This window comes from Amblyomma mixtum, chromosome 3 (assembly GCF_055824585.1).
Source record: "Amblyomma mixtum isolate Tamu chromosome 3, ASM5582458v1, whole genome shotgun sequence".
NCBI classification, from domain to species: domain Eukaryota; kingdom Metazoa; phylum Arthropoda; class Arachnida; order Ixodida; family Ixodidae; genus Amblyomma; species Amblyomma mixtum.
In genome coordinates, this window is record NC_143014.1 from 95,612,967 (window position 1) to 95,640,771 (window position 27,805).

At 42.6% G+C, this 27,805-nt stretch overlaps 2 protein-coding genes across 2 annotated transcripts in view; one reads left to right on the forward strand and one right to left on the reverse strand.

Annotated features, from left to right (window-relative positions):
• Positions 1 to 17,437, reverse strand: part of pch2 (pachytene checkpoint 2 protein) — a 32,557-nt gene extending 15,120 nt beyond the window's left edge. Inside the window, exons 1-7 of the mRNA XM_089580218.1 lie at positions 17,232 to 17,437; positions 10,181 to 10,325; positions 8,565 to 8,738; positions 5,239 to 5,329; positions 4,332 to 4,468; positions 3,780 to 3,866; positions 2,721 to 2,827 (exon numbers count right to left, since the gene is read on the reverse strand). Of these exons, the coding sequence (XP_089436344.1) occupies positions 2,721 to 2,827; positions 3,780 to 3,866; positions 4,332 to 4,468; positions 5,239 to 5,329; positions 8,565 to 8,738; positions 10,181 to 10,325; positions 17,232 to 17,335 (845 nt within the window). The 5' untranslated portion in view covers positions 17,336 to 17,437. The remainder of the gene's footprint in view (positions 1 to 2,720; positions 2,828 to 3,779; positions 3,867 to 4,331; positions 4,469 to 5,238; positions 5,330 to 8,564; positions 8,739 to 10,180; positions 10,326 to 17,231) is intronic.
• Positions 17,438 to 17,540: 103 nt separating this feature from the next.
• Positions 17,541 to 27,805, forward strand: part of LOC149351031 (uncharacterized) — a 34,068-nt gene continuing 23,803 nt past the window's right edge. Inside the window, exons 1-5 of the mRNA XM_089580217.1 lie at positions 17,541 to 17,773; positions 18,187 to 18,252; positions 26,521 to 26,653; positions 27,275 to 27,501; positions 27,674 to 27,799. Of these exons, the coding sequence (XP_089436343.1) occupies positions 17,740 to 17,773; positions 18,187 to 18,252; positions 26,521 to 26,653; positions 27,275 to 27,501; positions 27,674 to 27,799 (586 nt within the window). The 5' untranslated portion in view covers positions 17,541 to 17,739. The remainder of the gene's footprint in view (positions 17,774 to 18,186; positions 18,253 to 26,520; positions 26,654 to 27,274; positions 27,502 to 27,673; positions 27,800 to 27,805) is intronic.

Genomic DNA, 27,805 nt, shown 5'->3' on the forward strand with positions numbered 1-27,805 from the left:
ACCGGAAACGGAAGAAACTTGCTACTCGCTTGATTGTGACATCTAATCAGTATGCTCATAATTACTCATGTAGGCCTCAGTACATATCTCCAAGATACGTATTTAGGAACTGTGCATTCACTAGACGTGCCTTTATTCAGTTTCAAACGTCGATGTTTAAGAAGATGGAGCGGAGCCGGCAGCCCAGGTCTGATTCCCACCTAGACCCCAATTTTCTGTTATTATTTTAATTACCATATAACTTTTGATTGACCGTTCGTGTGGACACTTGCGGACAGCCTGTCTACAACTTCCGTCCATGTCACTCATAAGCCAAGAAAGGCTTTCACCTTAAAAAAAATGCTGTGAAAAAGCACGCAGAGTAGCCGAATGCTACTGCAAAAGAGCTGTAGAGCAAAGAAAATTGCAACCACACTGTAACATCCCCGGTATCTCGTTTGTCTCGGCTTTATTTATGGTGCTATGCTTTGGTTTCGATTGTAAAGCGACCCCCACCCATTTCGGATTCTCAAATTTAAAAAATAAGTCGACTTACAATTGTGCAAGTACGGTATTAGTAGGGTTCTTCATTTTCAAGTAAAACCCGATTTTACCCAATTTTTGCACCCGAACATGTTCCTCCCCGATTTTCGGAATAACTGTGCTCGCATAACTACTCTGCCCCCTGTTGGCGCATGGGCGAGAGGCGGCCAACAGACAGAGAATACTAGACTGCAGGTCCTGTGGCGCCATCTTGCGCAAAAATCTCCACAAAATGGCACTGCACTCTGAAACAAAACGTCCCAGACAAAGACAAAAACCAGTTCACGTTATAGAAATTGGGAGCCCTACTGGATCCATTCCAGAAGCGGCTGCCAAGTCAGCCGCTTGATGACTACCGACCTTTCTTGATTTCCGCGAGTGACGTGTAGACTTGCTTCGCGAGGAGTTTAACCAGTACTTGCTGGAAGCAAGCCCCCTTAATACAGGTGTGAAGTCATGGACTATTGGCACGACGTAACTGTCCGCTACCCCAGGCTAGCAAATGCCGCATTGACATTGTTGTGCCTAGCTAATGGCGGCAGAGATGTTAAGAGAACATTCTCTCAGCTGAGATACCTCCAAAGACCAGACAGGTCTCATATGGAAACCGAAATGCTGTGCATGCAGATCATTATGTATGTAAACAAGGATGCATAAAAAGTCGATGACCAGCTTGTGTGAATAAAATGTTTCATGTCCCAAAACCAATCCAAGCTCTTTACTGCCTAACTTTGAATTACCAAAGAAACGTCGAAATGCAGAATATTTTCTTGAACTCAGATTTTTCCATCCTTACCAGACTAAAACAAAGCCCTAATTGGAACCTCCCATTAAAAAAAATCGAATAAATTACTACAGCTAGTAAACTTAACCCTCCAAAAAAACCTGAATTTTGGAATGTTTTCATGGAAAATCCGATTACTTCGCTTTTATCAAGTTGAAAAATAGTGCACGATTTTTAACCCCCCGAATTTGAAAAATAAAAAACTAAGAAACAAAGAACCCTAGGTATTAGCGGCTTAATCTGTTGAATTGTTTTCATCATTTCCATGGAGTTCCTTAACGGAGTTCCTTAACGTGGAACCCCAGGCGGTCAAAATTTCTGCAGCCTTTCACCACGGCGTCCCTCATAGTCTTTTGTCGCTTTGGGACGTTAAACCCCTATAAGCCAAACCAAACCACCATCTCTGCGGTCGCGATTATATAGAGTAACTCCACTCAATGGACCAGCACCACTGGCTTCGGGGGGGGGGGGGGGGGGGGGTTCCAATGAATGGTAGATAGTATAAGCCTGAAGTTATTTCAGTGGACATAGACTGAACACTCTGGTTTTGAATCACCTCTTCAGGCTTTTAGTGTTCCTATGGCTTATGTGTCATGCGTGCCAGCCTGTGGCCCACTTCAAGCTTCCACTTCATTTGGGAGCCAACAGTTATTCAACAGTTCTTATAGGCTCAAAATGGAACCAAATGGTTCCAATTGTGTTTTGCAACCAATTGGACGGTCGAATTGAGACATTTAATTGCAGTGCTCCAGGCATTCCATTTGGAGCTTCCAACTGGTTCCAATGGTTTTTTTTTGGCCTGGGCCGTTATGAACATACTGAAGGGAATGGATTAACCTTCTGATGCTTAGCAAAATCTTGCTTTTAAAATTTGTCCTGTGCTCGCACCGAGTAGCTAAGACTGCCATAGTAAACCAATGGGGTTCATTTTGGCAGTAAATAGCAGAAACAACAAGCACCTCGAGGAGAGATCTGTATATCAAGTGATTGTTATAGCGCAATCTTACAAGATGCAAAAAAATTCCATTCGGTTGAAAACGACTTCCTAATGAAAACATCCACTTGTCCAGAATTTCTGGGTATGTCACAAGAACAACTGCTTGGACAGGCCAAAGGACTTGAAACTTCTGAACAGTTAGCTTATCTATTTGTTTTAAACTTCAACAGAATAGTTGTATGCACAAAAATATTTAAGCAATTTAGCATACAAAGCATAAAAAATGAAACAACAGGCTCAGACCCAACTACACCTACTCCTAACTCCAAAAACAAGCAGACATAATGAGGAAAGCTATGGCCATAAACACAAGCAAAAGTGCGAATGGTGCGCAATGGCTTTCCTGTGATGCATTACAAGCTGCAATCCTGCGACAAAGGAAAAAAAAAACTGCAATTAGCATTTAAATTTCCTTACCTCTTCATGATGTCAATTTGTGTCAGCAGAGCATTGACAACACGAATGGCATCAGATGGCTCATTGCCACCAATGGCGGCGCTACGGCAGTGGGCCAAGCTTTCAACCTATAAAAATAGATTTTATAACCTATACAAGTCCAATCAGTAAAGGTTAATACTCGGACAAACAAAAAAAAAAAAAGAAGGAGGAGGCAGGAAGCTTTTTACGCACATTAAATGCACTCCAAACTGTAGAACTGCAATAATTCTCAGTCATAACTAGCATATTCAATGGCAGCCTGTGAAGATAATGCTTCAGTAAAGATGAGCAAACATGAAAGTGCAATTAAAACTTCGGTGCAAAAAGAGCTAAAGGTGCATGATATTAATATGCACCTTCGCCATTCCTGGTTGCAAATATAATCTAGGTACCACATAAGCAAAACATTGCCATGTCTCCCCACATACCACATGTATTCAGGAGCAGCAGCAAACAGTGAGCTGAAATTAACACTCTAGAGATTAGTAAACTTTCCCATCATTGCAGTCATGAACTGCAAGGTTTCTAGCCGTAATGTACAAATATGGCATCACTGTAAAAACTGACTGCCTTCATGTTACTATATTACCAGAAGAAGACCAAATAGTGTCAGGAATTTTTTGATAAAGTTACCTCCAGCCTTCAGTTAGTTTTGTCCAAGGCGTATGCAGAAGTACCCATGCTGAGGCAGTATGAACAAAGACAGGTGAGAACAGTTCTAAGGAATTCAGAAAATTCTATCTGTGCCAGCAACATACTGCCCTGTAGATTGCTGGCACATTATAGGCCTGACAGATTTAATTTTGAAAAATATATTAAACTATCCTTTAGTGCAACCATTTAGACCCCTATAAAGCTCTTCTATGACTCTGGAGTTGCAAGCATTACTGGAATTTAACTTATTTTCAGCTCTCAGCATACAGCAGTAGCAGGGAAAAAAAAAGAAATGGCCTTAAAAAAAAAAAGGGATTTTCATTTTTAGTATTTACTACACATGAAGTTCATGAAAATTTTTGCAAGCATGCTACGGGTACCTACCTCATCAATGAGAACAAACACAAGTGTAGTGCCGTCATCAATTAGGGTCTGTATCTTCTGGAACATTTTCATAACTAATTTTCCACTCTGAAAAATAAAGAAGGGAGGGAGTTGTATACACCACAGTGAGACAATGCAGCACAACTGGCAAGGCAAAGGCCTGGGCTAGAAAGTAGCAAAGATTGTGAATCGCACTGAAAGAATACAAGACAGACACATACACCACATATGCATCTGCTTATGCCTCCATCTCTAGTATCCCTTGCAGCACAATTCACAATTTTTCAACTAGTATAACAGCATAACAGCACCAAAGATAGAAATATAGGTAGCTACTGCTACACAATGATTAAGATACCATAAAGGTATTTGGTTTTATTAACTAGCTTTTCATGCATGCAGCCCACTAAACACACAGTGGCCAATAGGGGCGATTCATCAGCAGCTGTAGATAACTGGAAATCCTCTGCAATAGCTGCTCATTTCTCTCAATCATGACGGCACCAAGCCCGCTATTGCTACACCTCTGCAAACTGTAAACACTGTAAACACCTCTGAAAACCACTTGGAGAAGAGACTGTGGCTGTTGATCTCCAAGAGTTGACCTTGGGCAAAACGAGAGCGTAGCCTAATGGTGAGCTTCTGTGCAAGAGCCTTGCACAAGGATGTTTTGCCTGTGCCAGGAGGTCCTGCAATCAAAAAGAGGAATAGAAAAAGTTACATGATACCCTTATACACAAACATCCACACTGCTAGACAAGCAACCCCACCGCCATAATGCACCACAGTTCCTTTGGTCGGAGTGTCACATGCTTTTCTTTTCAGTTTGCCTCTCATTATGATAGACCCCTCTTGAAATGTTCACATTCCAAGATGTTACAGCACTGCATTATAGATGTGGCAGCTTTCAAGAATTAAAACTGCACAGAAAGCTCACTCAGCTCCTAATGGAATTATATTTTTGTGCCTCAGAAACAGATAAATCAAACCAAAAAATAAATAAAACAGTCATTGAGAACTACCCACTCATACAACAAAAAATGTCAAGCCTAATAAGAAAGAACATGGCACAGCATGGAACAAGAGAACTTTTTCAGGTAAGCAGAACAGCACTTTTTAAGGTACGCAGAATGAACTGAAAATTCAGCTGCTTGAAGAAACACAGCAGTGCACTCAGAAACAACTGCTACATCCTGCAGCATATGATCTGCAGAAGACATGACCGAGTTCATCAGCAGTCATAATTTCAATCTGCACAAATCTTGCAATTTAAATGCAGCATGTCACTCTGCCAAAGAGAACTTTGTTCCCATCCTTTAATACATATGAGCCCTACTGAAAGGCAGTGGTTACATTCATTTCCTCTCGAAAAGCATGCAACCAACAAAATGCACAAGTCGCTTCCAATAACAGGACTGAAGGCAACAATACATTTAATGGCATGCAGAACCTGTCTCACCATGTAAAAGCACAACCTTGTTCCATGATATGATGTTAGGGTCCACTTTCTTGTCAGCAAACAACAGGGCCGTGGAAGAATAACTCAGCAGCTGTTTGGGCAAATACGTTTAAACTATGCAAGGCAACACTTTCAAACACATTTGTTAAACTTTTTTTTCTTTATCTCAGTGATCATAAAAGCAGAATTAACTTCACAGATAAAATAAGTAAAAAACAAACACAGTAAAACCGCGTTAATATGGTTCTTAAACAATGCAGGAAAAAAAAACATATTATCCCAGAAAAGGTATGATTCAAAATGCCCAATTTTGAAAAATGTAATTGTTGAAGCAAGAACATTTGGCATTTATTTTCCCTTTATAAAAATCTCAATTAGCATTCCTATAGGCATTTGTTGTTCTTGGCGAGGAAGAAACTTCGGAACACACCTGGTCCATTTACGGCAATGGCAAAATTACCACTCCTTCTCATTTAAGAATGCTTTGGCCCTTTGCACATGCACTGCGGGGAAGCCGCCGCATAGCTGACTGTTGTAGCATTCTTGCTCTGCGTTCCCAAGACCCGGCCCACTCGTATGTAAGTGCACCCGCATAGTTCTCAGTTGCTTTGCCTCCATGCCCAAATGCTCTCCGAAGAAGCCGCTGCGTTTCTCCTCTTCACATCGTGTCCTCGCGGGAACAGCCCGCTCGCATGTAAAGGTATTTCTTTTTGGGCTTCCCCCATTTGCACCAAGGCTTGATTTGGTTTGGTTTATGGGGTTCAACGTCCCAAAGCGACTCAGGCTATGAGAGACGCCGTAGAGGAGGGCTCCGGAAATTTCGACCGCCTGGAGTTCTTTAACGTGCACTGACATCGCACAGTACACAGGCCTCTAGAATTTCTCCTCCAAAGAAATTCAACCGCCACGGCCAGGATCGAACTCGCGTCTTTCGGGTCAGCAGCTGAGCACCATAACCACTGAGCCACCGCGGCGGCATTTGCACCAAGGCATTGTAGAGAAGTAACCATAGTTAATGATAGCCACTGCATTCCAGCTCATGTCATGAGCTCCCAGGTTCGAACCACTCATATGTTTGCACACCTGCAGTTGGCCGCTAAATGTATTATAAGATCAGGGTTTCTCAAAATGTTGAATGAAGTAACAAGAAAATCCTGCTATGCGGGAACATATTAACTGGAAGGGAAATAGTATAATTCTATGGGACTTTTTTATTGGGCACGATTTTTTTTGAGCATATGAACCAGGAACGCATCAACGAGGTTTTACTGTATAACGTGTAGGCATCTAAAGCCAAGGAAAAAAAAAAAAAAACTCATACGTGACATGCAATAAATGTGAGTCTATTGCAGTTATTTTTGAAGTGCCATAACCACGATTTTAACCTGTGGTCACTTGGGTGTACCAGCACTGTTACTGCAATGGCACTCTGCATTTTGACTGACAACAGCAATTCCTGATCTCGCTGCAGGCACTTCAGCTATCATATGCATGGTGTACTGTAGACGGCACACAAGACTTTACTAATCACAGTTAAATCACAGGAAAAAAGAAAATCATAAACTGGTGCCAACTTTTACGAAAGTGTAAGGACAGTTCATGGTACTTCTATAGCTCACAATCCCTTTCAGCCCTGGTGGCATCAATTGACACCACAACATAAATATTCCACGCAAGTTTCAGCAACAGAGAAAAATACTGTTAATTTTTAATAGGATAGTTCCTCCAGGATCCCTGTTGTTATCGGCATTGCTGCTCATGCGTTTTCGTCGAGCTGTGCAGTCTAAGGAAGAAGCAGCAGCAGCAGCATGGTAGGCAAGGGGTGAAGAAGCCGAGATATAGCAAATTTTTAGATTTATATCGCACTAACCATTCCCTCTTTTATGCTCAGACTGTTAAATGTTTTGTGAAACGCCTATCCAAGCTCATATTCGCATCGTAGACATTACTGAAAGCGCAGGGGTTGCGTTGCATCAAGTTTTTGACGTGTGATTTTGACACCACCAGGGCTCAGTGGTTGCCAGCGGTGGCCATTCAGTGATGATAGGTAATCTTTTCAGAGGAAGTTCTCCTACCCTTCTTGCGGATGCACCTATACTGATGAGTTTGTTGGACTGCTGACATGAATATTCCTCGTGGCAAATAGAAGAAATCTTAAAATTAGCTTTTTGATACACTGTAAAATGGAAATTTTCACTATCGTGGAAGGTGAATGATGAGATCAAGTCTGGAAATGACAATGCGGATGTCAGCGAATCGCAACTTGAGAAAAGGAACAATGAGAGTAAATGGATGCCTGACCTTGCACTTTTATTCCTTTTTTTTCTACTGCTCTCTCCATTCTGTGAACAACAGCAGTGAGCTGCGAGAAGCGAGCAACTGAAACTCGGGCACCGCCGCCCATGTAGCACATGTGGCACTGGCAGCAATACAGCATGTTTGGCTACTTTTTCTTGAGAACGCGTATTTGGTATGCTCATAAACAGCTTCTGCTTTCTCCCCAGCCGAGAGATATCCGTGCCGCATAGGTCTATGGATGAGAGAGAATTTCTTGCTGCCTGTATGGAACAGCATTCGGTCAAGATGCAGGCACGACAGATTATCTTCCAGTTTATAATTTCTTCTATAGTGAACAGCTGGTTTGAAAAAGGGCACAAGCAAGGTGCATTGTGCCCCACGCAAGCTGAGAACTAAGATGTGCTGAGTTCTGCGCTCACCTTTACTTAAGCACTTCGTGAAGCTTGATAGAAGAGGGCATTACAGTGAGGAAAGCCTTCATCTTGTCCACAGTTGCCTTTCAGGAAAGCTATGCACGTTTTGAACATGTGTGTTGTTGACATGACATACTATCAGCTGGAACACGCGCCCCTTTAGCTGCAATGTTATGTCCACAAGGCAAAATACACCACACCAAACTCCCACGACTACGCCCACTCACATGCCAGCCAGGCCAATATGGTCAAAGATGGCACATTCTTGTGGGCGCTATCAGCCCGGTCTCTAGTAGCCCAGGCACACCTGGCCAGCACTGGCTTTGGGCAGTAGGCAAACACGGGAGTTTTCAGTCACGACCAATGACAACATTGTGGTCTCTGAACTCGGAAAAAGTTCCTCGCGCAACGATCACTGCAAAAGAAGTCATCTCATGCAGTAAGTGCTTTTTGCACTACTTTAAAGATGAACACAATAAGACAAGGGGCATTGCCCATAAGGACAGGAGCAGAGGGACTCATGTCAGACAAAACACACAGATTGGCCAATGCTGTGCATGCTGCCATTCACAAACATAGGCATGCAAACATGTAGTTCCCCCCACCACTTCATACCTCATTTTTAACAGGGCTTTCATAGATAAGGTTCTCCCATAGCCCTTCAAGGTGCACTGATGGAAGAACCCAATGATTTGCTGCTGCCATACCATCTTCAAGTTCCTCTAAGCCAGTATCATCATAGCTAACATCGTAGACATGCACCACCAGAGTGACGTTGTCCAGTCCTTCCTAAGATAAAAAAAAAAATTAATGAGGCAAAGCAGAGCCAAAAGCAAAATAAATCACTTATTAATAAATAACAGTATCTCATTAGACTAATTTTTCATTGCATAAATAAAACTTAACTGCATTAAGCTGTTCTGTATGCATCCAAAAGCATGTACAGTACACTGCCACCTCACGCATGCACCGCAGCTTCCTTCACATGACTGCTGCAAGATGTGTAAGATGTCCTTTCTTTTTTTTTTTGGGTGTGGGAGACAAAACATTATTAATTAGCATTATTTATCAGTATCAGCACCCATTTCAATCACTTTTAAGGCATGAGAACTGTTCCAACAATAGACTGGTAGAACACCAGAAGTCCTTATTACATAACATCCTGCATCAGTGGTTTTCATCACAGGGGTGAATTTATGGGCAACTTTTGTGGGCGATGGTTGGGAGGAGGTGGTCCCATATTCACTATGCATTTTTTGGCAGTGCTTCTTCAAAAGAAAATTCTTGCTTAAGGGAGGAGGGTTACCCTCCCCTTTAAATCCAATCCTGTTTCATCAGGTGCCAGCACCCATGTTGGGCTTGAGTGCCAGTGACATGTTCTGCCACAAAGGAGTGTGAGCACCATTGTAAGAGCACTGTTGCCACGTCCTATAACTAGCCACCAGATAATGTCAAGGAGTAAAAGGTAATGGTAAGATGCTATCCATCAGCTATCCATCTCTGCTTTAAACTCATATGTGCTCTGCAAGAGTTAGTAAAAAAGATGTCATACTATTGCAGAAATAATGCAATGGTTACTCTATTACATTGTGAAGATATTGGTAATGATAACAGTCACACTAATTAAACAAAAAGTTATGCCCTGCAGCTGGGACTGCATTCTTTTTCAGCTTCTACTTTTAACAGCTCACACTACCACTACAAATTAGGTGTCACCAGCATCAAACTACCTACAGAATCTACAGAATCAGGTACTTAAGACGATAAGTTCTCTGTTGTACTACAAAGAACAGGGGACTTAACATAATTTGTTGCACTTTTCATGAGAAAGTTAGTTTGTAGAAATGCAAAACTGTCCACTACAAATGTTTCGATACATTCATTGCTAAACATTATATGTGCCCTGCAATGCAACGATATATATGGCAGGTATGTACGTTGGCTCTAGCTGTGTATAAGCCTCCCTAGTGCAAGCAAGGTTTGCATGTCATGCCATTGAGCACAAAACAGCAAAGGGTTATGCCTGCATGATAACATTCTGTGTTGCAGACACTGTTGGTGCAAGCAACATCAGCAAGTTAGTTAATCATGCATGAAATCATAGAAGGCGCTGCAAAGTGCCAATGAATGAGAAAATAACTCAAAGAGCCATGATTAAATTCTGAAAACCAGAGGGCACTACAGATAAAACAAGAATAAAAGAATGCCACTACTGTAGTGTAATCACTCACCACTTTATCTTTGTCATACTCAGTTACTACTTTGTCCACTTGACCTGCTAGAGGGGTCCCAGCAAAATTTGTCAAAACATGTGGGTATCCCCTTTGCCGCACCAGTGCTTCAACATGAGTGATGATCACGTTCTCCGCAAGGGTGCTGAAAGAAAAAAAGAAGTGCACCACACTGAGTTAAGTACACAACCATGAAAAAAGATTCTACTTAATAGCAGCATAGAGTAGGAACAGAACTGTCATATTCAAATTACAGGTGCAAATTATATGAAAGGAAACACGTCGGCATGTGCTGATGCAGGCCAGCCATGCTCCTGTGGCTGTTTGAAATACTGAAGGCCTGCCATCACAACCCTGTGATGTGGCCATAAATAACAATGCGTCCAAATATGAAAACAGCACATGTGCCAAACAAGCACTTCAGTGTGAACTGTTGTCCCATTTTCCATAGCACACATTGTGGAAGTGCAACAGGGCATGCCTCCAAATTATAAAACACCAATAGGCTCACAACAGGCTTGCATTGGCACAAGCACATATGTTCTCTCTCATAATGTTTGCACCTGTACTCATACTTTTAACAGAAATAAACAGAAAGAAGGACACTTGTTCCTTGCATGTCCCATGTAAAGTTCTTTGGCAATCATCCCCGGCAGAGGTTGACAGTTGTTTCAGCAATATTGGCACAACGTTTCACAAATTTAAACGTGGAATCTGCACATACCTCATTATAACCTATGCAAAGTTTAGAAAACAACCTAAGTCCTCAGGCAAATGTCTATTAAATCCAAATAACAGATGCCTGAGGGTATTTTCCAGGAAAATGTTTCATAAAGTTAAACAACTGAACTGATTTCCTACAGGCTTATTATAGTGCTTCTTTTTGTTGGCCTTTGTATCAACGCCAGACCTAAACACTATGAGCCATTTTTTTTTTTGCCTTTGAACAGGCCACACATTAAGAAGTGGCTGCACACTACAAAGCTTTCTCTTTCCGTCCATTGCCTCCACCAGTGTTGTGTTCTGTGCTTCCTTGTACAAAGCACATAAATTATGGCGATCTCATACCTGTAGTTTGAGCTTCAGGTATGAGATTGCCATAATATACTCAGTTCTCGGAAAACTTTTTTTTTTTGTATACTGCAGCAGAGAAGAAACAGAGACAAAGAAGGCACCAATGTGCTGCACTGACAACAACAATTTTTATTTGAAACTCCCACGCCTTTATACAAAGAATCGCAGACTATCTGGATCTTTTTATCTACATTTTTTTTTTCATCTTCCTGCTGCATCGAGCAAAAAAACCCAACTTCTCTTTTCAACAGTCCCACAAGTGACATGCTGACACACTGCTCACTAGATTCTTGGATGGCTCATGCTAATATCTCATGAGTTAGCCTGTCTCCATTCTTCTTTTAACATTATGAAAATTTACTAGGCACATGCATTTTTTGTATTCACTGCATTTTTTGCAGTCAATTGCTAGGTTGGTGCCCGGGGTCCTCGCAAGTGGTGGTGATTCTCTCTTGTCCGATCACTGAGGCACCTGCCTGTCTGTCCTATGTAGTGCTTTCCAAAATGCAGAGAAATGTGATACACAACTACTTGAATGCATTCAGAGTACCTAGTTTGGTGTACAATCTGGCATCTTGATTTTTTTTTTTATCTCGCCCACTGACTCGCACACACACGCTTCTGACCTTACTAGGTGCCATGCAAATCATCTAGATACCGTGTCCCTTGCCAATTTTCATAAAGCTGTGGGCCAGTCCATGAACGTATGGAATAACCGCAAAATTCTTGTCATTTGTCTTTGCTTCAGGCTTGGTTTCAGTTTCTCTGACCTGCTTAATCTTTAGCACGAGGCTTTCTGCTGCTAAAAGCTTTGCTCCATTTTTGACAGACTGTGCTTGTTGCGAACACTGTCACTGAGATTCTCTGCTTCTCTTGGGGGGACTAATTCATGCACTAAACAATTCAATGTCAAGTTTTTGCACCTCCACTGCCAGTCTGTGGTCATCTGCACATGAAAATAGCGCAGCCAATGGCTCAAAGTAAACTGTGTGCAAACACAATGTGGAATGTGTGTACAGAGACACACAACCTCTGAAGTTACACACCAGGGCCTTTGCATGTCCCTACTAGCAAACAGAAAATACACAACTCATCATCCCCCATTGGATAGGGTGGATGCCCTGATGGAATTTTAAGAACATTGGCAGAGGAGGAGACACTTTTGCAAATGGAAAGGCCAATTATATGACCCAACAAAAAGCCTCTCAGCAGCATTCTCCTTGCATGCATCTAATATCAGCTGTAGCACCAACTGATGACAGATATATATCTAGATCTTCAGTGGAGCTGAGGATGCCAAATGATATACTGCAGCATCACAATACTAGGATGGAAAGTTGTGGAAGATAAGATGGCATTCATTTTATTTCATAAAAAGTGCAAAAAACGATTTTGGTGCTTCTTTAATTATGACAGCGGCCTAAGTGATATGAAAAACAAGGCGCTTGTTCAGGATCACGAGGCATTTTTTTTTTGTCATTGTCCGCAGTTTTGTGCGTCGCAGCCTTTAACATGATGGTGGCCTGTCAACAAACGCGACACAGGCACCAGCCTGACGGTTCATCACCTTCTCTGGGAGTGTTGGGCTGCAGCAAATTCGCGCCTGGTACCTCACACTGGATCACGGTGTATGGATATTCCACCCTGCCCCAGATGTTCGCAACTTACAAGACTGGATATTGCCCCGAAGCTCCGCTCGTGCCAGTGACGTGCTTCTATTGCTTCTATCATTGTGGGCTTTTGAGCGCGCTATCGGCGTCGACCGCCGCACATGATCTTTCCTCCCCCTCCCAATGACCAGGTCATTGAGTCATCCCTATTCGAATAAAGGCTGAGCCGTATTACCCGGGTTCGAATCCGGCCGAGGCGGCTGCGTTTCGATGGAGGCGAAACGCAAAAGGCGCCCATGTGCTATGCAATGTCAGTGCACGTTGAAGGATCCCCAGGTGGTCGAAATTAATCCGAAGCCCTCCATTCCACTATAGCACCTTTCTCTCTTCTTTCACTGCCACCTTCCTCTCTTCCCTTACGGACACAAAAAACCGATTTTCAACATAACCAGAACTTAGAACGACAAAGAAAATGATGGGCGGAGAAAATAATAATAAAAAATTGGCAGTGGCGCAGCTCTGCTATGCCAGGATATCCTGAGCATGAGGTGAGGGCGAAGTGTCCACATCTCAGTGAACACCTGAACCAGAGGGAAGGCGCATAACTACCCTCATGGAACAGCGGACACCTCAACAGTGCTTTAAGCTAAGTGGCGGTAGTGACAGGTGTGCGCTGCATGCGTTGGCATTGACAACATTGTGCCAGAAACGCGGCGCTGAAGCCACAGGCCGTCGGCGTTCGTTGTGTTCATTGCCGTAGCCGTTGACAACGTTTTACCCTCCGATCATTTTAAGGAAAGGAAGTGCGCATAATGGCTCCCTGGGTCAGTGGACGCCTGAAACGTGCTTATAGGTACGTGGGGTGATGAGCGAGAGATGTGGGCTGCAGGCATTGACAAGGCTGTGCCAGAAACGCGGCGCTGAAGCCATAGTCCATCGGCTCTCCAGGAGCCACGCGAAACTGCTTAACCTTGGCCAGTGTAGCTCACGGTACAAAAACAGCGTGACCGGCTCCCCTAGCAGGGCGTCCTTCCAGAACTTGTGAATAGTGGAATGAACTGTACCACGGCTGTAGCCTAGTTCACTCCGCTGTTGTTTGCCTCTTCAGACTCCGCTGTTCACATGATCAGTTCACTCACGTTCGATGGATGGATGGATAGGAGCGCCCCCTTTGAAACGAGGTGGTGGCAATTGCCACCATGCTCAGCTTTTTTTTCTTTATTTTAGTTCAACTGTGTTGTTAATTCTAATAAAGATTCGCCATCTTCTTTCACTACGGTTTCCTATGCTTCTAACCTTATGTCACATCTCTGCTTTTCAGCCACCAATCCTCCAATCGCTTTTTGCTAACTTCCACTGCAGATTTATCTACATGACCATTGTTGTCTTTAAACCCTAGGACCTCAGGAAGAGTGACTGTGCCTGCATCGACATCCGGATGGATACCATCACATTTGAGTAAGAGGTGTTCAATTGTTTCCACAGATCTACCACACACAGCACATGTGTAATCATCTTCGTTGGATTTTTTTTTGAGCTGCGCGTTCTAAGACACCCTGTCCTAGCTTCAAAGAGTAGGGCACTGCCTCTTGAGTTATCATAGAAAAATTCTGTCCTGATCTGCCTTTTCTAGTATCGATATAGTTCTACACTGTGCTTCTTTTCCATTGAATTAATCCAATTTTTAACTTCTGCGTTTTTAACATGCCGGTTAATGCTCTTTCTTTCCTCGTCCTCATGACCGGCATACTTAATGGTTAATTTCCTAGTTCTTTTGCGCCATTGTGAGTCAACGCTCTTTATGTATAAGTATTTAAATACCTTAGCTGCCCACCTGTTATCGTCCAATTTCCTCAGGCGTTCTTCATATAGTATTTTACTTTTAGCTTCCCATGTTTCGAATGATGCCCAGCCTATATCCCGTTGTACTGCCTCGTTTGTGGTTTTTCCGTGGGCACCTAGTGCTAATCTTCCAACAGCTCTCTGATTTACGCCTAATTATGACTGAACTTCTACCCTTAAGCACAGAACCGCATTCCCTAAAGTAAGTCCCAGCACCATTATTCCTTTCCAAATACCTCTCAGTACTTCATATTTGTTGTACCCCAATCTTCGTCTTTTTGCCCTAAGAGACTGATCATGCTTTTCTGTGTATATCTGCCCTTCGTTTAGTCATATCCAGAGGTATTTGTATTCGGCCACTCTGGGTATTTCGTGGCCTTGTATTGTAAGCACCTGATCAGTTGTATCGTTGAAAATCATCACACCTGACTTAACTGCGCTAAAACTGAAACCTAGAGCGTCTCCTTCATCTCCACAACAATTAACTAAAGTTTGTAAATCTTCCTGGCTATCTGCTAACAGCAAAATATCGTCCGCATACATTAAACCCGGGAGCCACTGCTCAACTACATTTCCGCCTAATTTGTACGACAGATTATAACCTAGATTACTTTCTTGTAGCCTTCTTTCCATATATTATCACATAAAGCATGAACAGCAGGGGTGATAGAGGACAACCTTGCCTTAATCCTTTGTGTACCCCCACAGTTGCGGTACTTTTTATCCCTTCCTATGCAATTTCAACTTTATTATCTCGGTAGATTTCCTGTAGAAAATCAATTACCTCATGACCGATACCTACATCTTTTAATATGTTCCACAGGAGTTCCCTGTTCACGTTATCGTATGCACTGCTTATGTCCAGAAAGGCTAAATACAGAGGTCTGTTTTCCACCTAGATATTTCTATGCATTGGGTAAGCACGAACAGGCTATCATCTCAGCCTCTACCCCTTCTGAACCCATTCTGAAGTTCTCCGAGTATCCTATTATCTTGTACCCATGACTGCATTTTTAATTTCACCACCTGCATTGCCAGCCTGTATATAACAGATGTTATCGTAACCGGACGAAAGGATTTTGTTCATCTGATCTCTTTTCCATTTATAAATTAAATTCATTTTACTCTGTCTTCAGCTGTGCGGAATTCGCTTAATTGTTATGACTGTCTCCAATGCTTTTATCAGCGTTTCCTTGCTTCTTGGGCCACGGTCATTAATCAGCTTAACTGGGATTTCGTCTATCCCTGCGAATGTGGTTTTAAGAATATTTGCTTCCGCCTTTTTCTAGTTAAGACTAGTCAGTTCTAAGCTGTTCTCTATTGTGCTGTCCTGTGTTACTCCCTCACTTGGGGAGATTACCCTATTGTCGCTGCTAAATGGCACAGCTATAACTGACGTAATGTAGTTCACAGCATCGCCTCCCTCTAAACATTTTCCCTCAGCATCTTTAATCTGTTCCTGCTTTCTTTAATTTGTTTTTCCCAACCAGCTTATATGGTTCCAGAATTTTCTTGGCCCCCCTTTATTTGCATCACGAACTTCAGCCAGCCATTGATCAGAGGACTGCTTTATTTTAGTCTGGACGAGGACCTGAAATTGCTGTTTCTTTTGTCGATAAGATTCCCATTTTTTGCCTATTTCCTCTCAGATAACTGCGCCCTCTTTGCTTCTCTGTGTTCCCTTGAAGCCGCCTGTCGTTGTTCGATGGCCTCCTTAATTTCCATATTCCACCAGCTTCGTGGCTTCCACTTTCCGCTCCAGCGACTTACTCCTTTCACTTGTCGCGATCTTAAAAACGCGACACCAGTGGGAGGTTTGAACGACCAATGGAATGTTGGATGCATTCCTGCCAAAAAGCGATATGAAAGGAAGTTTGGAAAGCACATTTAGGAACAACAGAAGACCACTTGGATTAATTCGTGTTTCCACAGAGTAAAATTATTTTCTTTCTACCTTTTTTTTCTTTCTAACTGGGGCTACACACTACAGTACGCGAAATGTTGCACCCGGCTATCTGTCTTGCGGGATTTCAAACGCTCGAGAAGCCAGAATTATGCGTGCGAATCCACATACACTTGCTCAGAATCCTTATTTGGCAATTAAAATGAGCTAAATCAGGAGAATTCTGACACTGACGTCCGTAGTGCTCCTGCTACCGGTGTCATCGTACCGAGCCTAAACGGCTAGTTCGATACGCTTGCATGAATACTGCGCATAGAAAGAGGACGGAGACGCACCTAAAAACCGCCTTCGTGTGTTATAAAATGGAAAGGCGCACTGACGAGACAAACACCAAGGCAGAACCAGAAGGGTCAGCTTTGGTCTTCAGTGCGCTTCCTGCCCCTTGTCCTCCTGCCTTGCTTTTTGCCTAGTCAGTGCGCTTTTCCACTTACTAAACCGCAAATCATCTAGCCCACCCACACGACCTGCTGAGCCTTTGTGCATGTCTTCTCGTTTACGTCTCCTCGTTTAAGTGCGCTACAAGTTCAACAGTGTCATCGTGGGGCAGTATCGATATGCTTACCAGCGCCGTGACTTCAGTGCATCCGCATGGACATAAAAGTTTCCTGGAGTCAACAAACTGTCATTTGCCAAGTGGTTCTTCATATGTGCTCTGCTGTAATTCATTTGAAAAGTTTAGCATGCGCCACAGATACGATCGCAACAGTGCAAAAAAAAAACAACGGTTCCCGCCCAAACCAAACTGTCGTGCAAATTTCATGTGCGCTTTCTCGGTTTTTCTATTGGTTACCACGTGTAATGACGTTTCTGCCACGTGACCATGTTTTTACTACTCTCGCTTCCATTGCGTATCTTTCCATCCTTCAGCGTCCAAGTGAAGAAAGCGCTGGAATTGAGAGTATATATTGTTAGTCTGCGAGATGAAAGTCTAAAATGGGCTACTTTAATGTACTACGCGTTGAGTGTATGTGTGCAGTTTTATGACATGAAGGCAGCGCAGTAGTGAGGATTAGGACCATCGGTCTTGTCTGTCTGCATCTGTGCGTCCTGGAAATCTCCACCTTGCAAACATGAGACAGCTTTTCGCAGTTCTTCTGCTTGCAGGTGAGTCACAGGTTTCGCGTAGGCTTAATAATTTGTGTATCTTGTTGTTTTTAGACCTTAGAAAGTCTTTGGCAGTGTGTAAGCTGTTCGCTGTATAGTTGACGCTTTGGTAGGGTTGATCTTAATCCTAATTCGCAAGTTTGATTTGCTAGCTCATCATCAATCGGTTATGAGGCTCGGGAGCGATGTTACAGCTGTTCAACGCACTTGATTGTGGGGGCTGCTGAAGGCCGAATGAATTGATTGCGCTTGCATCTGATGTTAATTCCTTGTGTGTTTTCTTAGTTGTCATCGCAGCATACGCATTCGAACAGTCTCGTTGAATAGGTGTTGGTTCAGTGGTTAGTACTGCATATGACATACTCTAGTGAATTGGCTGTGCTCCTGTAACGCCTCCAAACCAACTCTTCCAGCGGTGGTTTGCTCTGGAAGCACATCTATCCGGGGCCTGCTGCAGTCTAGCGGAGGAGCCGATATGGGTACTGTTCTGATGTTTTACTTCTTTTTTTGAGCGCATCTGGACTTGTATGTGTTTTGTCGAGTAAGCCACGTTTAGTCGCGAAACGTGTTAGCAGTGAAACTTGCGATTTCGCATGTTTAGGTACTTGTACATGTAGAAATAAAATGCAATCATTTAGTGTTTTTGCTTGCATGGAACTGTTCCAAGCTTTCGGCTTTGCAGTAGCCGGCGATAACGAGCGAGGTGCATTGGACTCCTGGTGGTGTGGTAACGATTGGTGTTATGAACTGAAAACGCGGTCGGAAAACCGTATGCATAATGAGTGTAGTTGTGCGCTTTAAAAGGTGATGACAATTTGTGACAATGAAAAGGTAAGGATGACATATTCACTGGTCATAATGTACTACCGGGGACATAAGTTTCCGGGACATGTGAAAAGCTATGAAGGCGCACAGGTGCCATGTCTGCCAACAGTCACCTCATTTGAATGCTATAGATGAGAGCACAAGAGTCCAGCTATCGCCCCCACTAGTATGGGCTGGTTCCACTAGCTTATAAAGGAGCTGTCAGCTTCAGTTGCTGCTCTTCCTGGAGCTGTTGTCCAACATTGTGATTATTACTGGCAAGTACTAAGTAGTATTAGTTTGGGTTTAGTAGTGTAGTGAAAACTGAAGCCACAATGCTCCAAACACAAGGTGGTGCCCGGCTAATAAGTCCTAGGGCCTGAAATTGAAGGTTAAAAAAATAATATAACATGAGTTTTGGTGTGAGGTTACAGGCCACTATTGACTGTTGTGTAAAGTATATAGATGAAGTGCATGTCGAATGGCAGTGTTCAGAAATTAAAAATTTGTATTCGTTTGAAATGAATTGCTCATTGCCAGTTAAAAGTGCTGGGTGGAATGAGATAAGTGCTCTTTAAAGTTGTTAAAAAAAATGTATTAATGGTGGTTTCCTTTGCAGGACATGCATTGGCACCAAAGGTTATATAACTTGTGGTACAAGATTAAGGGAAAAAGGCTGTGGGGTGAAACCTTTTCTTCTGTTCTGTGGAACACTGCCTGGTCAGTTTACTCAGTCTGCCCTTTTTCGAAACCTTTCCAGATTAGACACTACAGTGATAGTGATTATTTTTTCCCATGTGCTGTGGTTGCTTAGTAGCTGTGGTGTTTGGCTACTGAGGCCAGGGGTTGTTGGCCCAAATTGCAGCCGTTTCAATGGCAACGAAATGAAAACACATCTGTGTACTGAGATTTTATTCCATATTCAAGAACTCTGTGTGGTTGAAATTAATCTGGAACTTTCCACTACAGCATGCCTCATAGTCTACAGTGTTACTCTGGCATGTAAAAAAATCGTCAATCAGTTCGTCTATTTCTTCCATATAGTGGGCACTCATACAACATTTTGATTGCATTGCATTATTGGTCAATGATCTGTTGACCCATCTATTAAAAATGTGCAAACCCTTTCTCAGGTAACATTTTTGAGTAGAGGTGGAGAATCAGTTTCTCACTATCCTGTTCAGAAATATTTCGACTACACCTGTGTGAGAAGCTAATATTGTTAAAGAAGTAAATGACTAGGTAGAATGTTTCCCTTGGCCCGGTAGGTGGTTGAAAAAGTAACAAAGTTTTTATTCCAAGCAATTTATATACAAATGCACCTGCAAATCTTTGCCACGATTGTGCAGTTAATAGAACACTAAAAGAAAGCAAGTTACACACCCCTTAATCCTAAAGCATTGATTAACAATCAAGCTGTGCTTTGTTTAAAGTGATTACAACTAAGCAATTTCTTGAGGTTGTTGAACAGAAAGCTCCAAAATTGTTACACATCTTTTCAAGCTTGGTAGCAAGTAATACAGTGGGACTGCCGTAAAACAATGTAACTATAATGGGATAAGCTTAGTAGCATATGTTAGGTAGGGGTGCCGATAAAGAAATGAAACTGAAAGTGCCCTGCTCTGCATTGCTGTCACACCACTGAAGCAGTGGTATTATGTGGGAAATTCTCTGTACATGAAACATAATTTTTCCCTGCTGGATAGCATAGCTGCACTTTTATTTAACTTTTTTCTAGTTTTGAACACTTCCTGTTAAATACCAATACTTTTAAAGGGGCTGCGAAACACTGCCTGGGGGAATACCGGCTATACTTCAGGTGGGTTCTTTATGTCACACATATGCTGACTTAAAAAGAATTACAGGAATCGATGCACAGGAACGGGAGTTATTCAGTGAAGAAATTTCAAAATACAAGCAAACAAAACGCTGCCCTCAACTCGATTTTGGCGGGGCTTCCCACTCCTATTTCGCTCTCCCAATGACGGCACCTGGCGCAACCAATCAAAACAGCCAGCCAGAGCACGTCGCGGAAGTTTGTACTCCATGGTTGCCTGCTCTCTGTGAGACTGGCAGCGTTGTTTCCATGCCAGAGCGCCCCTGGTGGTGTGTTTTTATTTTACTTGCTTTGCAGGGCTTTTATCTAAGACAAACAAATTGTTTTTGTTGATCTAATATAAAACGCAGACAGGTGACAAAATGTGTCTCTATTTATTCACACAATTTGCAGTATATTTACTGTTTGTCCGGTCTTCAAGCTCGCGCACGGTGATGTCATATCCGCTGCTAAAAACCCGCCACTGTGTGGCGGCACCATCAGAGCCATGAAGTTGTTTTTGGGAGGACATTAAAATATTAAAAAACAGAATGTACGCGGTATTGCCGACGCTAATAGCACCATTATAACTCACTGTATGCAATCAACAGGCAAAACAGTTAACTAAGATTGTGTTTCTGGGCCCCTTTAAGGGGAGACGAGGGTCTTAAAAATGAAAATTTTATTATTAGAGATATTGTAATGAAATTAGGTATGTGTATGTATTTTTTCATCCTGTTTTCAAAAATGTAATTAGTTTTAGCATATCTCAGTTCCCACATTATGGGAAAATAACTGAGGCCTAATTAGGTAGTTTCTTACAGGTCGTTAAGACTTTTTCTCTAAATATTCTTTGGTTCCGACTAAAATGGAGCTATAGCCAAAGACCTACCATGCGGAGCTTTGCTATTTATATTGTTATTATGGTACATCATGATATAAAAATGTTCAGTTATTTCGAAGCACCACAGTTATAAAATGGCCGCCGTTGTGGCTCAGTGGTTATGGCGCTCGGCTGCTGACCCGAAAGACGCAGGTTTGATCCCGACTGCGGCGGTTGAATTTCGATGGAGGTGAAATTCTAGAGGCCTGTGTACTGTACGATGTCAGTGCATATTAAAAAACCCCAGATGGTCGAAATTTCCAGAGCCCTTCATTACGGCGTCCCTCATAGCCTTAGTCACTTTGGGATGTTAAACCCCCATAAACCAAACCATAATTATAAAATATAATTAGGTGACAATCATTGTTTTGCGAAATTTAATATGTTCGACTCGGCCATAAAAAAATAGCATAGCTTCATACTTTAGTTCTTTCGGAATTAAGTGGGATAAGATTGACTGAAATTGCACCATAAAAGCATAAGGAAAACTTCAGGCTATTCATCCTGGCAAAAAATACGAAGTGGAGAAAATCTCATTTGAAGTGTGCGCAGCAGCCATTCAGAGGTCGTTGTAGAAGCCCTAGAAAACGGAAGTGTGGAAATTGAGAGGATTTCACAATAGTGATCATCATCATTATTTTCACCTTCATCTATTTACATCAGAATGCAGTGAAGAGCACCAGCTTTCGAACATGACCAAGGTGGCAGTCTTCGGGGATGTGGTTGCACTAAGCAACGGGCGCGAAGTTCTCACATATTTTGCTCCAAAATCGCCTTTTTGGAGCTTTGGAGGCACCAAATATATTGATTTATTTAGTAGCTGGAGATTGAGTTAGACCTTTGAAATTTGTAGGTAGGTACATTAGAGTATATTGAACCAGAATACACCATTTTTGAAAGATCAAAATTTTTGCTTTTTTGACTACTTCGAGATCCGCATCTCCCCTTAATGGGAGACACGGGTTTCAGAGGTGAAATGTTTTTTTCTTTGCATAGAGCACTGAAATTTGGAATGCCTATTGGAAAGTGCACTGAATGCTTCAATACAAAATTTCATTGAAATATTTTGCCTAGGTTTGACAAATCTCTGTGTTTCATTGCACTACCAAATTTGTTGGAAGCCTGGTGTGACAACGGAACATGATAGGGGCCTTGCAAACCACTCTTAAGTTTTACCCAAAGGAATTGTTGATGCAGTGACATTCGCGAAATATTTTTAGCGGCCTGATGTTTTTCCACACACAGTGATCCACGCTTGCATAATGCCCTCATTGGCATCACAACAAACTAGTGATGGATTTTAAAAAATGAGAAAATAGTTCAAAAATATGGGAATCTCGCTGCATAAAAAAATTTCTAAAGGAACACAGTGTGACAAACTGCATTAAAATCTGTGATGTCATTGTAGTGGTATACTTTCTGCAAGCAGAGCAGTCAGGTCAGAAAACAATTTTGAGAAAGCTGGCACTGAAGTTGTACAAGCAGTTCGTGTTCATCAAACTGCCCCAGGATTGTAATGGTCTTATGTCTTTGGCTATGGGGGCTTTGTAGATGGATGATTCCTACGGGAGAATTGTGGTGAAACCAGCCTTTCGGTTACACCTATCTTTCTGCAAATGGCAGTGCAAAAGCTGAGTTATTGGTGAAAATCGGCCAGTTTCACAGAGATTTCAGCCAGGTTTTTTGCTACCTATGGTCACAAAAATATTTTTTGAAGTCGCTTCTGGGCTATCTTCAGGAAAAATCTCCCGATATGTGATTAAAGAGACCTAATTAGATTGCTTTTTTTTTTTAGATTTGAAAACCGCATTCCTTCTTAATGGTGGGAAGTAAGCCTCCTGTGGTCCCAGTTGCAGCAAAGAAACTGGACAGCATTTGTTCTGGTTTTTCGTGGAAAATTTAAAAGGTCTCTGTAACAGTTTTCGCCATGGTTAACAAAAGCCAAAATACCGATTGGTATTGAATCTCCTGTCATCCGTCTGCACAAATTTTCTGCCTAGCTTATGTAACACCAGAGAGGCGATTAAAAGTGGCCCTCTACCTTTTCCTAAATCAACTCATTTTCCAGAGCGAGAAAAAAAAAATGAAGCTGACAGGCTGGGACCTTGCTGTGCCCATGAAAGCATCACCTGGCCAACCTGGCGCAGTTGTTTACTTTTTTTTTTCTTTTGCCACTTGCTTGCTCGTTGCGGTACGACAGTGGGGAAGAGTGGTAGGGAGCAAGGTTTTCAGCTGGCCGTGCATGCTGCCGCCTTCGCCTGCGTTGTCTATGAACATCGTTGCAGTTTTTGGCAAGCCAATCAGAGCCTCTAACTACCTCATTACGTGTGCCTTACAAAGTTGAAAGAGAGAAATTGCACAAGAAACTGGCACTATATGTTGCTACGAGGTATGGGTATGAGAATTTAAAAAAATTATAAGTTTTTGCTTACTTTTGAGAACGCATATGCCACATGAAAGCTCAGTCACCTGTACTAACTAATGCACGCATTCTATATGCGTCTTGAAACTGTTGCACGGACCCTTTAAAGCCTCTTTCCAGCTTTTTTCAGTGTTTTCAGTGGTAGTCTTATGCAGTCGTGTGAACATTTCTTGTAGTTCCGAAGAGTAAAACTTGAAACCTGGTATGTGTGCTTTTCATAAATTGTCGGGAGTGGCATATTGATTGCAGTATATATTAGATTTGATGTGCTGTGTATGGCAGCATTGTAATACATGCCTGGTTTTCTTTGACCTAATAACTGTGGACAGATTGCTAAGTATCAGGCCGGAATGTTTGAGGCACAACTTTGGCATGTGCTTCCAGTATTGAGCGCATGCAGTGGGGCAGCCAAAAACATTGAAGGGGCTGACATGTTCAGCTCCTGTAATACAGTGATGGTTCTAAGAGGAGGCAACGGGTGGCAGTCGCCACCCCAAAAATTCCACGTGTTTCCTTCAGACCCTGATGGAGAGGACATTTTCTCATAATGCATCCCATATTAACCACCCTAGCTGGTAGGTGAGTTTGTGAATCTCTCACCTTTTTATTTTGTTAATTTTATTTATTTACTTTTTACAATTGGGTCTCTATGAGGAGGAGGTCACAGAGGCATTGTGCCTCACCTAAATTTGGATGCCCCCCTTCCTTTTTTGCCTCTCCACGCTGCCCCTCTACGAATATCCTGGCACCTTCCATGCAATGAAAGCCATGCTTTTTAGAATGCTAACAACATTTGGTGGATGACCCTAATGTATTAATCCTCCTCTTCGTAAATTAAAGGATTTCTGCCTGCCAAAAACTAGACCAGTGGAGGACTCCAGGTTAAATTCAACCACTAAGAAGTCTTTAATAGGAACCAAAATCAAAGTAGGTGTTTTTGCATTTCATCTCTGTCACAATGCAGCCACGGTGACCCTGCTCAGTAGCTCAGTGACGTAACACGTGCACTTATTTTCAGTGTGTAATGCTTTCAGGGGCATAGCGGTAAGGAACAGTGTCCATTGTAGCACAGTGGCTGAATGCCATAAGCATTAAGCTAGCTACTGCACCAAGTGTTCATGATTATTGCACCTCTGAAAGCGTGCATAATTGTGTGCTGAAAATAAGCACACTCATCGGTCTATTTGGAAAAAACTGGATACTAGTGTCACATAGTGGTGACTCGGCGGCGGCAGAAGCAACAAGCATGCTCTGCAGTCATCGAACAGAATGCCCCCCGCTCTTGGCCGTGCTGGATTTAAAGCTGATGACGAACTTTCGTGATACGGCATGCAAAGTTACCACAACAATCGGGTACAATGTGGAATTAGCTCCGCCTGGATGTGATATCACAAACAAAGCGATAAAACCTTGGACTGGCAGCTTTGAAGAGTGAAGAAACAAACTGTACAAAGATGCGTGGCACTATTGTTGTTCAAGGGGTATTGCATTGGTAAACCTCATTTTTCAAGCAGCAGTAGCCAAGTAGGTATCCTTGGATGCTCTAGGTGCACTGAATGAAGCGAGTGTTCGCACCCTTTTGAAGTGTTCAAGAAGGCTAAACAAAGGAAAGGTATGTGCAGGTGATGCATGGAATTGTGGATAGTGCATCACCTTGCCAGCAACTGGCCACTGCAGTTGTTACAGCTGTGTCTGTCACTGTATTGGTCACCATAACTCTGGAGACAGCTTGTTGCGAATGTAGTCATCTTATCAAGATCTCCCTATTATGTTGAAGAGAAAGGATCTTGAGTGGTTGCTGTGTCGACTTGACATTTTTATGCTGTTGGAAGTAACCGCATCGAACTAATTTTTATGTGTGACTGCATTACACTCAGCTGCCAAATGAACTCCTTGTTGAAACAATCTTTTTGCACAGCGTAACTTGTGGAAGCCACTTGGGGCTAGACCCGTACCAGGGGCAGGGCATGCGAGTCATGGCTTGAGGGAGTCTCCTTGTTGTGCACACAGACAGTTTTATTCTTTACAACCGTTTTAGCTGTCTGTCCCCAAATTCTGGCCAACCAAATTAATGGTGCAATTAAGATTGATAAGGATATATATTTGCAACCTTCAGGTATATGGAGCTCTCGCCCGAATCATCATAGAGCAGTCCAACCATACATGACCGGAACTAACGTCTTCCGTTGCTCGATCATTTTTTCCCGATGCTATAGAACTGTGAAACAAACTGCCTGGTCATGCCACTCAGTCTTAAAGTGTTACAACATTTGTAAGTGTCATTAATGGATATATCAAAAAATAAGTGGATGTGCGTGTATTTGAATGTGTCACAAATTTCTTTTATATATAGGGTAGCTCAACAGTAGTGAGAATTGTCATACTTTCTTTTGTTATCCTGTATTATGTATTGGAAGTGTGATGTTTATTGTGATTTTCATTTTACCCTCCCTGTAATGACCCTCAAATGAGGGTTGACAGTATTAATAAGTAATAAATAATAATAGCTGGAACAAGCTTCTAATGGAAGTTTGATCGTATTTGGTTGCTTGAAAAAAGCAATAGCAAGGTCATTGTAACCCTGTTTGCACATTGCTGGCAATGACAAGTTGTGCTGACCTGTGATTGGGCTTTTATTCTGTGGTGAGTATGTCAGATTTGTACAGCCAGAATGCATGTGCATGGGTTACAAAAACTGGTGGCTGTGTGCAAATAAGGAAGTTTTGCCAGCTTTACTCTGGAACAGTGTTATTTTGTCTTAAGTGTGGGCAGTTGCAGAGCTGCAGTACAAACCATGCTCGCATTGCCATTGTGTTGTGCAGGATCATGCCAGCAACAGAGGCGTCTTGGTCCAAAGGGCAAGATCAGCAGCCCAGGATATCCAGCTTTCTACTCAAACCACACGTCATGCAGCTGGTTCATCATTGGCCGCCATGACCAGATCATCACAATAAGGTAAACTTTACCTAAACTTGAGCCTTGTTGTGTTTAATTCTACACTAGCCTGACCTACAGTGGGAGCTGTGGCCACAAAAGTAAACCACAAGGCAAAAGTGGGGGTCATGTCCGTAGCCTCTAGTTTACTACCTTCTCCACATCTATGCATGGCTTCTTTTGCAGTTTTGATAGTTCCGCTGTGTGAGATATTTTGGTGGACAGATTTTGTGTAAGGCAACTTTGTTTTTGATCAAGCATTCTGTACTTGTGATACCTACACATTTTACATTTTATGAGTTTGCTATGTGAGCAGTTGGTTTACAGTCCGGTGACCAGTATTTTGCTGTGAGGTGTGACCACTGTGGGAGGTAGCTTGACCAAGTTACCTCCAAGGTTACTTGGTCATGCTAAGCTACCTTTCACAGTGCGCATGCAGATTTGCTGTGGTTCTAATGGTGGTAGTGGTGCTTAGTAGCAGTGAAGACCATTTGCCTTTGCAAATTTTTTGGCTCTGCATATTGATTACAGCTGCAGTTGGCCAATACATATAAATCTACCACATGTAAAATTTGAGCTTATTCAAATGGCCCATCACTTGTGGAGACTTCTGGTGTGACTGTATCTGCATTCCTTTTGTAGTTTTGATGACTTAGATCTTGGAGGCCTTGAAGACTGTGAGAAGAACCCTTGTTGTGGAGGCACTTGGATCAAGCTGGGCCCAACACCAAGTGGGGGCGAGCGGGTGCACTGCGGCCGTAAGGCTCCTGAGCCATTTGTCTCACGAAGCAACAAAGTGTGGATCAAGTTCCACACCTCCCCAATACAGGTGCCCCAGGGCCGAGGCTTCCAGTTGTCTTATACTGTAGGTGAGATGCTCCACTGACTTTTGAAATGAGCATAGTGCTCAGAGTAGTAGTCCAGTGCTGAAGTACATAGTTCACCTGCGCCTCTAGTGCCCTAGAGGAAACTGAACCACTAATAAGTGGGCGCTGTGTCACTTGTCTCATACTAACATACTGTTTGCCCTTTCTTTTGCAGGCACATACAAGCAGCCCTTATCATGCAGACCAGATGAGTTTCAGTGCTCGAATGGGATGTGCATCTTTCAACACTGGGCTTGTAATGGTCATGCTGAGTGTGAAGACAAGTCAGACGAGCTCTTCTGTAAGT